The sequence below is a fragment of the Stegodyphus dumicola genome, chromosome X1, assembly GCF_044657685.1.
Source record: "Stegodyphus dumicola isolate Sdum_Otavi_A_Nest chromosome X1, ASM4465768v1".
In the NCBI taxonomy this organism is placed as follows: domain Eukaryota; kingdom Metazoa; phylum Arthropoda; class Arachnida; order Araneae; family Eresidae; genus Stegodyphus; species Stegodyphus dumicola.
This window is the reverse complement of record NC_140780.1, coordinates 178,804,115-178,817,160: the sequence shown is the minus strand read 5'-3', so window position 1 is coordinate 178,817,160 and position 13,046 is coordinate 178,804,115. Positions and strand designations below refer to the sequence as shown.

General features: G+C 34.2%; 1 protein-coding gene across 8 annotated transcripts in view; it reads left to right on the top strand.

The window, feature by feature from the left end:
• LOC118187080 (RIMS-binding protein 2-like) overlaps window positions 1-13,046 on the top strand; it is a 481,618-nt gene that overhangs the window by 424,748 nt on the left and 43,824 nt on the right. For all 8 annotated transcript variants that reach the window (XM_085807914.1, XM_085807917.1, XM_085807913.1 and 5 more), the window contains one exon: window positions 10-725. In XM_085807914.1, the coding sequence (XP_085664040.1) occupies window positions 10-725 (716 nt within the window). The remainder of the gene's footprint in view (window positions 1-9; window positions 726-13,046) is intronic.

Here is a 13,046-nt window from a genome sequence, read left to right as displayed (position 1 = left end):
GTGTTGCAGAAATAACTAAAGATACCGCATGTGGAGAGGATTGCGATACTGGTTTTTCTGATGATGAATACGATCCTAGAAGACGCGGAAGTCAAAGACCAACTTCTCCAGAAGGATACACGGGATCCTCTTCACAGCAGAGGCCGCTACGTACTGAACCCGACGCCCATCACTCACAAAATTCACGATCACACAGGGGACCACAAACTCAACATCATCATTCACAACAACATCCTCAAAGAGATAGATCGTTGCCAAGGCGGCAACCTCATGATTCCACTTCAAGTAGAAGCCAGCCACCAGTACCACCTAATCAAGCGGCAGCGGGAAGACAGCGAATTTCTCCACAATCGCACAACATTCAGGACCAAAATCGCAGGAGTACTTCAAGGAATCAATCGCCTGCCCATGTTGCCTCAAGAAGTGGTCAACCATCACCTGCTGAAAGAGATTCTAACCACAGCTACTATAATAAAAGACGAAGTGTAGGAAACATAAGTAGTGCGCCATCGCAAACGAACAGGCGAATGTCTGATTTCCATGAACCAATGAGCAGGTACGAAGACCAAGGAAATTATGATTCATACTCGAGCCATGTAAGTGACGTAGGAGACAACAGGGTGAGATATTTTGTGGCACTCTTTGATTATGATCCGCAATCAATGTCACCTAATCCTGATGCCGCCGATGAAGAATTACCTTTCCAAGAAGGCCAAATGATAAAGGTAATTATACATTTTCTTTCACCATAAAATTTATTGAATATTCACTCACACAGCCATTACATGAATGCGAATAGGTCTGGAAAAGAAAGGACCTAGATTTTTTAAACTCATAAAAAAAAGCCCCTTTGAGGTGATAACGATTTCTACGAAACTTTCTTTACTTTATTTTCAAACTTACGACTATATGTTATTACAATCTTAAGCGCTAAAAATTTGGTTGATTAACTAAACCTTAAATTAAGATCACACCTGAGCAATCAAAGACTGTTTGTGAACATGTTATCAAAATTTTAATAAATACTTCAGTATAATTCAAACGGATTGAGTGTCAATGTTGTAAATTCATATTCATATGCTTAAATGGGCAAATGAAACTCAACCTAAAATCATGTAACTTTTTCATACCAGTAAAGAAATCAGACCTATATATTCAAGCTTTAGCATTTAAAGAAAATATGTGTTTAATATAATTCCATCATAAGAATAAAACAAAATCATATTTCTTTGTATAAAATACATAGAGGACTTCTCTTCGGTATTCTATTTGGTATACAAATACCTATTCACATAATCTTGAATATTAATATTGCATACATATTAAATGGTGTTCAAATTTAGGACGTAAAAGTTCTTATCACACATAATACAGATAATTTACTGGAATAGTTACTGATCATTAAATTAAATGTCCCGTAAGTAAATTATTAAGAAGCAAAAGAAAAGGTACTTCTTTTGATTCTCCATTGATATATTTCAATTTTATTTCTAACGCTTGTTCCATATGCATTAGTTAATATTATTACAAAAACAATTAAGGTACACTTTTCGTTTAATGATTATTAATAGCTAAAGACTATAAAGACGTATATTACTATTTAATCCTTAACGTTTTATTTTATCGACTGGAGCTTGAATTGAGAGGTTCCTTTTCGTGCGGAAAAGTACCTTATTAATGAGTTGGCAACAGTTTCCATATTGCCGGAATGTTACACCAAGGAAGGTGATTGGCAGACTCATGTTTCATTTACAGATACGTTTTAAAGAAAAGATTAATTATTAAAGTTTCTGATAATTCTGAGATATAGAAAAAGCCCAAAACAATATCTGGCAACAATAGCGGCTGAGTGTATGTAGAATTAAACAGAATTTAAATATTAGTTACAAGCGCTGCAGTTCATGCTGCTTCCATTCTATTCTAATCTAACGAGTTGGCTGATGGGTATTTTTGTGTCAGTCGCTCTGGAACCATTGATCAGACGTTTCAGTTGTTGACAGCCCTGGAAAGCGCACCGGCTAAGGTAGAAATAAAACACCTTGTGTATTGAGGAAAGTAACGCAACGTGGGCAACATACGCTCTCGCAATGTCCTGTTGAAAGGATGTCGTTCTAAATGAGGTCAAGAAGAGGAGAATGGCGTTAATTATGAACGGGAAAGTAAACGGGGGTGTTAAAGGTTATAAGGGGAGATATAATGTAAAAGAAAGATGTTTTTAAGTCTCGTTCAGTAACAATATATAAGGAAATTAAAACTTGAATGGAGCTGGAAGTGGGTGTTTTAAAAACAATTATAGATACTTTTTATGCATATTGCTGATGAAATTTTCCCAAATATCAGAAAATAATTCATTTCATTTCTTTTGTTCTTTCATATTATAATAGTTTATTGTTTATCAGTACAAAAAATGAGGTAATTAAAAAATAAGCTTTTTAATAATATAATACATAACCATCAATAATAAAGTATCATAACATTTTTGGTAACAGTTTCTACAAATATCAACATCATTAACGTAATTAATGAAAACCATTTGAAGCCAAAATAGGATTTACATTAGTGAATTATAGTTATGAATGCCCCCATTGCTCTGAATATTATTGGAATAATTTAGAGATTAATTCCGATAGTATCTTAGGATGGTTTTGCTGTCGAGAAAAACGAAGCTATAACTCATTTTGATTCAACTTTCTTTTCTTTACAAATGCCGAATATCTGTTTGCCATACACTTGATCAAATAGTGAGTAAATGTCAAATCCAGTTGATAATATTAAGCATTGATTAACATTTTCTATAACTACTTTTTAATTGAGGCTTTCTAAGAGAAACTCCTTTAATACTGACGCGTAGCTTTTATTTTTAGCCCAGGATATGAGCATAATGTTATTCTACCTTTAAACAATGGGATTTTTTGAAGCATTTTGGCATGACGGTGCTTAGTAATAACAATCTTAGCATCACCAAGAATCATTTTCTGGATTCGGATATTCCATTTTTCCCAGAGATGTTAAAAGTTGAAAATGAGGAGTACGAGCAATATGTATATAATATATATATAAAGTGTGAGCGTACTATAAAGGAAAATGAACCCAGAAAAATGCTAATCGACTGCTATTGAACTCTAAAGAGGGGTATAGCAAAGACAAAATAACAATTAAAATCGATTAAAATTGTATTTTAGGAAGTTATTACTGATAATATATTGCAATATTTGAATTAGTTAAGTATTTAAGAAAAAAATATGAATGCGAAAACATAAAATTGTATGTTTCTTTTATTAAAGAATGCACATGAATTCATTTTTGCTCAATGAAAACTAAAATTTATTAGCTAATTAATCTGTCCTCTGTCGGCCATCTCATTCAGTGATCTGTATTAATGTGCCATATTTTTTCAAATCTAAATGCTTCAAGAATAATTAGAAAACGACCTAATTCTCTTCTTACCCTTAAATTCTTCGTTTATAAATCTGCATTTTCATCTCTAATCATGTGAAATAATTCTCTAAATATAATTCAGTGCAAAATAAATGAGGTACATAAATGGCTTGGAAATGGAATTAGCGTTGAGATTCTCTTTAAGAAATATCATGAAGCTTACGAAAAATCCAGGAAGCAATGTAATTCCGTAGAATATTTTATAATTCTTCATCACTGAATTACTCTTTATCAATGACATGAAAATATAATTTCAAAATTTAATGTATATGTATATACTATATATAAACATACTTACGCATATTATATGTGCATATGTATATGTGGAGAGGAGGCTCACTAGCGGTTGAGCGGTAAAGCCACTGAACATTGGTAGTTCGTTTCGGAGTTCGAATTCCGGTGAACGGAATGGCTGTATGGGCGCTTTCGTGGTTTCCCCATGTGTAACGGGTGTACGAGCCAGCTATGCTTAGAAAGTCCTCCACGGAGGCATCCTTACCCTTAGGCAAATAGCCGTGGGTGCTTCTCTGTAATCAAATAAACCAGATCATACCATATATAACATAAAAATTGATATATTTATATACACTTATAAAATGGTATACAGTGATCCTTCGTTTTTCGCGGTTAATGGGGACCAGAACCTTCCACGAAAGCTGAAAAACCGCGAAGTAAGAATTTTCGTGTATGCGGGTACAACAATGTTTTAAATATGTAAACAATATTTATACTTTGCACATTTAAGACAAAAATTACAACAGTATACGTATTTACTTAAACGTGTCAGTGCTAATTAATAAGGTTAATTACAAAACCTTATACAGTAATAAACATTAATCAGCATAGTTTTCTGAAAGAAGCGAAGAGTCTTGTGTTGGTGGCTGAGGAGAGGCTTCCACTTGACTCGTAGAAACTTTAGGCTCATTCGGAGACTCTTCTGCTGGAGGTGCTGACGGTAGAGAGGAGGCTTTACCATGGAGAGAAACACGGTGATGAGTAGTTGTTGTCTTTGCTTTTTCATTTCCTTCAAAATTCCCCTGTACAAGGACATAACCCCGTCAATACGATTGCTTAACTCGACAGGTGGAACCATATTGTCGTCAATGCCTTGTGCAAACTGTTGCATCGCTCTCGCCATGTTGAACAATTGTTACAGATTCTCCAGGGTAAGGCCACGCTTTTCAGTTTCTTCTTCGTCTTCTTTGTTTTCTTCCTCACTTTCAGACTTTGTTATCTTAGGGTCAGTGGGTCCGAACGGCAATCTATAATGGCGCTGATGTCTTCTTTTGTCATGTCGACAAATCCTTCATTCCTTATGATGTGAGCCAGCCTTACCGCTTTCTCCACCGCTGAGTGATGAACTTCTTCAGGAGTGAAGCCTGGATAGTCGTGCACTACCATCGACCATAATTTCTTCCATCTAGAATTTATGGTCTCACTGTCTTTAATGCTAGCTGAATATTAGACAAACATGAGGCAATGTCGTAACTGCGCCAGTATGCTTTCAAGGTGAATTCGTTATTGGCATCGTCAACTGCCGAGATGAGGCCCTCCATCGTGGAGCGAGTGCAGAGTGCCTTAAAGGCACGAATGATACCTTGATCCATTGGCTGAATTAGAGATATAGTGTTCGAGGATAGAAACTATATCTGCACACCATCATATTGCAGGTCTCTTGCATGACCTCCTGCACAGTCCATCAGGAGAAGGACCTTAAAGATGAGGCCCTTTTCAGCCAGCTACAGCTTCACCTGGGCAATGAAACAATGGAGGAATCATTCAAGGGTCAGAGCTTTCGTTATCCAGGGCTATCAAGGGCTATCTAATCAAGGGCTGAATATTATCAACTAACTCTAGCTTCCACTGTATGCCGAGATTAGTACGGAAAGTTCATGCTGTATTCCCACTGTCAGAACTTCGTATCCCATAGAAGGGCGCTTCAAGTAGAATGAGCGCAGCACAGTTAAGTCCAGGAGGACAGGACAAACGATGGCTAAGGGAAAACGAACTGCTACCTTGATACTTAATATCAAGGTAGCAGCTTTTTCCCCTAATAGATAATAATTTAGATAATGAACTTGTTGCAATCGTTTGCGAGGTTGACACCTTGCCAACCAAAGATGTGCATTTGAGTGTTTGCCATCAAAGTCTGAGCTCGAATTAACCCTCGAAAGCCGAGTTTTCGGTTTTATCAGTTTTGTGCACTCTCTGTTAGTTTTTCACTAAACTGATTGTGAAATTTTTGGTTTCGTTCGTTCGCTCTTCCAACACTGTTGTAAGTTCAGGTTGGAATTCTAATATTCCTCTTTTCTGCCTCTCAGAGTAGAATGCGACCTTATGTTCTATGGTAATTATTGCTCATCTTGATGAGTACTATCACTCCTCTTAATTTGTAAAAACAATTAAGAATCACCCTGTATATAACCAAAACCTGCATCAATAATGTATTTTTCAGTATTATTAACTTCGTTCTTAATAATTTTCTGCAGTTTAGTTCGCGTTATTTTATTCATAAGTCCCCGAATCAAAAACAGTTAAATATTTACATAGCATTAGAAAATTAACTAAAAAGCAGCTACCACAATGTATTTGTAATTTGTTAAACGGTCCTTAGACGTGAAAAGGCTGAAAGCCATTTGAGTTAAGTCTATTTTCTCAGATACTCAGATACTTCGCATACCTGTAACATAGCATTCATTTTTCTTTCTTCTAATGTGAGCATGCCGTGAAATGTTAATTTTTTTCTTACCCCAGCGTGTACGTACAAATTTCAAATTTGTTGTGCGCTTCCTTCTTGATACAATAATTATAATGGCCAGCAGTGTACCTAAAGTCATGAAAAATATCCGAGCGATCAATCCTTTGATGATTGTCGACAAGTCAACAAGTCTTATTTATATAATTGCGATTTAAGTATTTTTATTAATTTCATATTTGGGCATTTCACCGATCTTATTAATTAATGAAGATAATATTTAAAAATATTGTGCCACTTATTTTAAAACTGGAGCATACAGGAAACGGAATGATAAAATTGGTTTAAAAAAGGGCTTCATTCCGGTATTTTATCAGTCCGTTCATGAATGATTTCGAAATCAAATTTAATGATATTATATGAAATGAAGCTACTATAGTTTTATTTTAGAATTAAACAGGTAAATAGTATTTCAAAATTTGCGTTATAACAGCTCCTTACTAGTGAGTAAGAGATGTTTCCAGAACGCGGATTTATCCTATCAAATTAAAATAATTTTTTTAACTCCGAAGTTATTCCAGGTGATGATGACAGGAGGCGAAGGAAAAAATTATTCACTTTACTCATCTTCATATTATCGTGTATATACATTATATACATACACTAAATACGAGGGCAACCAGTAATGTGCTTCAACACGAAATTTTCAGTTTTGCAAATGAATAAGCATTTTTTAGAAATCCTTCTGAAGTATGCATTGTTAGTATTCTAGTGCAATTAGGTGTTAAGTAGAGCTATGGAATGTAATCGTTTCAAATATGAATAAATAATAAGATATTATTTAAACTCTCTTTATTTCCCTTTTTCTGGGAAAACATTTCCTTTCCTAAAATGTTACATGTTAAATATAATTTTTTATTCTGCTAAATTTGCATAAAACTCTTTAAAATTCTATGAAAGAAATTCTTTATGAAATAGAATGTTTGCGCTGCTCTAACAGTGCCTTGTAAAAGGATATTTTCCATTCTTTTAGAGCTCAGATAATATGGGATCTGGCAGAGAAACTTAATGGTTTTGATATTAATAGAACGCAGCCCATTTGAATACAATAATAAGCTTTATTCCGCACATATGTAAAGATATATTTTCTACTTGTAAAAATATATACCTGTTCATTGCTTCTTAAAGATGATATCATCCAGATGTTAGCCAGATTTCTGTACACATACTCGGGACTTAGCCTTGAAGTTTACCATCACACGCCACACCATCGACTGATGGACTGCCATAATTTTTTTAAGAATAGTAATCTTCAGTTCATTAGATATTTGAGGGCTATTGAAGGATATTTTTCCTTTCACATAGGCTCAGATGATTGTATGTACGTTTGAAGTTTGCGGATGTCAAACGACGACGTGAATACCACATCTACTATCGCCCACCAAGCAGCAGTATTTTATTTTAGACAGTGGAAAAACCTACGAAGACATTCCGAAAGTACTGAAAGGTGGCTAAAATTAGAATTTGGTGGGTTTAGATGAGTTATTAAATGCACATGTAGTTACATTTTAAGTACATATTTGCAAATGGGAAACCTTCCAATGTATATCTACAAACTAAAACTTATTCCTATACAGAAATAGATTGTGCTTTTTCAAAACTGCTAATGTTTTCTGCCAATCTTGTATTTAGCAAGAAGGGATAGATATACCTCTTTTTCCTCTAAAATACCTAATAAATTATTCAATGTTGCTATTAATTCCTTTCTAACTTATTTACGGTTTGCTACGGAAAGAGCGGCTAAAGCAGCAGAGCACAAGATGATTCCTCCCTGATTTTGTTCTTGATAATTCAAAGGTTTTTTAGGCGTTTCTCTAGGTTTCTCTTAGAAAGTCCACCTTAAAGCTATTACTGCCTTGTGCTGAAGCAAGGTGAAGCAAGGCAAATGTGGCACTTGTGTCAGATGATCGACTATGATAGGCGGCAGATTAGCTACAAACGTTTACGAATATATTATAAAAAAGATACTATGATTGCTAACTTTAAAACTTCGAAACGCATCATTTCATCATTCATCACTGTTTCAAAATACCATATTTAAAACAATAAAATGTAAGCTGAGTTCTTGACTCTGCGTTTCATTTTCAGCTGACCACGTAAGTTCCATTAATCATTCTACAAGCTCTTTGCAAGGTCAGGCTGTCGCTTCGCAGTTTACATATGATTCACCGCAGTGTCAGTGGATAATAAACAACGGAATTATTTAAGTATTGAGGGAGAATTAATTGATCTGGCGTTTTGATCTTCGTTTATAAATGCTTTATGTGACTGTAAACAAAGAGGAGCAGCCCAAATGGACAAATTCGGTTTTTAAAAAAATTATGCATATTTCTGTAATTGCGATTCTCACCTTTCGGCTGTGGTCTAGGTTAGGCACACAAGGCTTATAAATCTAACGGAAGGATGCCATTAGACAGTTCTTTCTAATGGGGCTGTGTTCTGTTGCTTTATTCTGCTTGTCACATTCTTGTAAGTCGAAAATGTTAATGTGCAACAATTTAAAAGCTTCTTCAGCAGCTTGATATTAGTAGTGCAATGGTCTTCTAGCTATATCACGCAAAAATCTAGAGTCCCTTACAACTAATCTAGAAACTCCGTAAATCAAAATCAAAATTCGAATGAATTTTTGAATACGGTAGGAACCTCAAATCTGAACACCTGAAACAACTAATCAACTAATACAATTTTATCTCCGTTATTATTTGTTACCTGTCATAGTATGAAGTAGATCATTAGTAAATTTCTAACAAATTTTTTTATTTCCCCCATGAAGTGCACACAGTATTTATATATTACCACTGCCCTCGTGACATTTACTTTTCTGAGAATGGTAGGGATTTGATTTAAAAAAAGTAACATTTAATAGTTTCTTTGACCCCGTAGGTCTACCGCAGTTTTAATGCAATGCAATGGTCTATGATGTACATCTACGCAAACAAAATCATCCGTAAGCGAAATGTACCGTAAATAAGTTTCTTGTTTAATTTTTATAATAAAAAACGAGTTATATATAGGGCTGGATACTTGGTCCTGTTGTACCTATACATTTATTTTGTCTCCAAACTATACAGTTAGTTTCGCTTACCATATTTGTTACTAGAATCTAACGGTATTGCTTATAATACTGGCGGAAGGAAACAGGAATCTTAGGTTTATTTTTTGTTAAGACTAGAATGTAAACAGGCAAAGTAAGAGAAGATTTCTTAATTTCTAAATATTTTTGCAGTTTATATGGAGCAATGAAACAAAACAAAATGTTCTGGTTGCAAAAAAATAAATAACAAGCTTTGAAATTTGTTGCAGAACAATTATGATAAATGTTGCCGCTATATCTAACTCATGAAAATAGCCTCTTTTAAAACGTAAAACGTTAGTTTCATTTCATTAGTTCTAAGACAACTGATATAAAAGGAAACATTTAAAAGAATTGGATCTTCCTGAAACTTTTTAAGAACTGAAATTTCAAAAAAACAGGTATGTGATGAAAGATAAATAGGTGTTGATGTCAATCGACTTTTTGAATAAAAAATTATTCTTGAGCTACCAGTCATATTCACAAAATTTATTACATTTATTCCCTTGAGGTAATCGATGACAGATGCTAAGATGAAATATCAAACAAAATTAAATCATATTAATAACAGTACTGTGCTTTGAAGAGAACATATCTTGCATCTGTAATAATAAAAAATGCTTCGTGATAGATCATCTAAGAAATATGTTTTGCGGAGAATTTTCTAAGGAAAACTAGTCCTTATACATGTTAGATGGAGGAAACTTCATACTGTCTGCTCAACCCAATTTGAAACCCTTTATAAGTGTTTAACAGCTTTACCATGTGTTCATAAGAGATCGCAGGGATTAATAGAAAAGAATAAAAGCCTATAGTTTAATACTTAATCTCGAAGAAAGCTTTTGAAATCAAGAAAGTCTTTAGGATAAAAATCGGTTTGTTTATTTGAATACAGCAAAGTACAGTGTTGTCATAAAAAACGTCCTCGATATATGAACCCTTAGCGGCCCATCCGCTGATAATCAAAATGACAGTTCAGATATTGTTATTTGAAAGTATGCGCTCGATATTGTGATGATTTAAAACAATACAGCTTTCACAGTTACGGTTACAGTGAAAACATTTCGAAATTTTCGAATGACAACGCCCACTTTTGTTCTGCGCAAAAATAATTAGCGCACTGAAAAACCATAAATGACGTTGGAATGTTACAAACATTTGCAAAAAACGAACATTGTAAAGGACCAATGACAACACAAGAGAGAAGAGGGGGAAGAAACTTTCATTGGAATTACAAGTTTTTAAAGTGTCCACCTCCGCAGATGATAATGCATTGCATGCGGGAGATTGTTGACAATGACAGATGCCTCATCTCAGAAGGAATCCGTATAACTTCACGTTTTATGGAATCTTTCAATTCTGACAAATCTTGTTGATTTGATGTTCACACCTTAGATTTTAGATAACCCCAAAACCTCCATCGGAGTAAGATCAAGGGATCGCGGTGGCCACGAAACTGCAAAGTTACAGTAGATGACCCTATCTTAAAACGTTGTACCCTTGGAAAACTTGTAATTGCAATAAACATTTTTCTTCCTCTCCTTTCTTGTGTTGTTACTGGTCTTTTACAATACTTGTCTTTACAATACTTTTACAATACTTTCCAGCATAATACTTTGCAAATGTATTATGCTGGGAATTTTCGTCATACGTGTTTCATTCCAACGGCATTTATGGTTTTCGAATGCGCTGATCAATTTGCGCAAGAAAAATGGGAGTGTTGCCATTTTAAAATTTTTTCTCTGTAACCGTATACATGAGAAAGCATTGTTTTTTTAAATCATGCCAATCTCGAGCGCATACCTTCAAAAAACAATACCTGAAATTTCATTTCGACTGGTTGAGCGGATAGGCCTCTAGGGGTTCATATAACGGGCAAATGTTTTTATGACCACATTACACATCAGGATTTTTTGCCTAAGCATAGAAGCCTGCGTGGTCAGTTTTCTAATGAAAACTGGCTCATATTTACAATATGCATTGTGAAAACCATGAAACACCATGCAGCGAGTCCGTTCATTAGGAATTCAAATCAGGGTCAAATTACTAAAATTAAGTTTCCCGCCCTTTCCTTTCCTTGTCAGTTACTGGTGGGCAGGATGAAAGTTGCCTAACATGCTGAGGATAAAGATAATTTTTTTTTTTTTTACCTGTATTAAAAATGGAGAAGGGGGAGTTAATGTGAAGTTGTAAATTTATTGTACTACTTGCCGAATTCGAGCTAACTAAATCATCACAATATCGTACAATCACAGTAAATAAAAATATTACATATTGCATTAGAGTGTTTCTTTTAGCAATATCGAAGAGTAACGATGTTCACTGCTACAACTGACAGAACTGAAAATAAGCCCACGATTCAATTTTCATGCGATTAATGGAAGGCTCATAAAACTAGAAAAAAGAAAGCAAATAAAAAATTTGCTATAATAAATACTCCATCATAAATTAACGCCACATGGAGACTTTTGCACTTATTTAATAGAAGGAAGACTTAATTATTCCAGATAAGCGGTGCAACTTTTTCCACTGGATTGCTTAAGCACAAGTCTTGCAGCAAATATTTCACACTAGTGGCGAGGCAAAAATTTTTGTTTTGCCAGGAAAAGGAATTATCGAAGTAAAAACAATAATCCTTTCTCCGAGCTGCCAATAAATACACAATTAAAATTAAATAAAATATTAAAACTTGCGATAAAAAAAATAAATTATAATGCAAACTGAATGAATGAAAAGCCTGTAAATAATTAAGTTAAATATGTAACATATAAGTTAAATAAGTTAAATATTAGTAAATAAATTAAATGAGTAAGTTAGATCTAATTAAGTTAAGTAAATTAAATGAGTTGTAAAAAATTTGCATCTAAGCAAATTAATAACATTGGTACAAATGCAAAATAAAAGTAAATAATTTTTTAAAAATTTCCTTTCGCTTAAGATCAAGAGGGGCATTTTTATTTAAATATGTCTGGAAAAGTATTTTCCTTCGTATTTGTAATTTAAAAAATATGCCGTGATGATTTTTACGACAGAAGCGTAAAATTAAACTCTAAGCCTTTTCAATATGCTGATTAAGTATGTAACTTTACTTCAGTTGCATCTTGAACAGCAAAATTTAAAGCAAAAATATTTTCTTACTTTCTAGCGAAATTATTAATTTTTTTTTTTTTTATTTCGAGTATATTTATTGCGAAATCTTGCGCGATTAATGCAAAGCGTAGTGCGGAAACTCTTTCTACCGTGAATTCACTTGCACTTTGAGGAACATTAAACTTGTTCACATTATTTTGTATCGCAAATATAAAAAAATAGAAATTTATGTTCGGATATTAGCACAAGACATAAAATGTGCGTTTGAATTGTATATAAATTCTGCAACTTTATTTTTACAAAAGACACTTATATCAAATCTGTTCTGGAAAAATCGTTAAGCAATTTGATATGGAGAATACATTGATTTGATTGAGTGAAATCAATAAGCATTCAAAAAAGAAAGAACAACGTTTTCGCTTATATTACTTTTGTATTTCAGAAGGAATCAGCGAGAAACAAGGAATACTATACATTGAATTGGACCCACCAGCAGTCAAGTGGTAAAAAGCCGCTAAACATTGGTAGTTCGGTCCGGGGTTCGAGTCCCTGCGAACGGGCTGGCTGCATGGGCATTTTCGTGGTTTTCCACATGTGTAACCTGGATACGAGCCAGTTTGCCTTAAAAAGACCTCCACGGGCATCCCTCCTTTTCCGTGCAGTGCCTAAGGGCGGAGCACTAATAAGCAA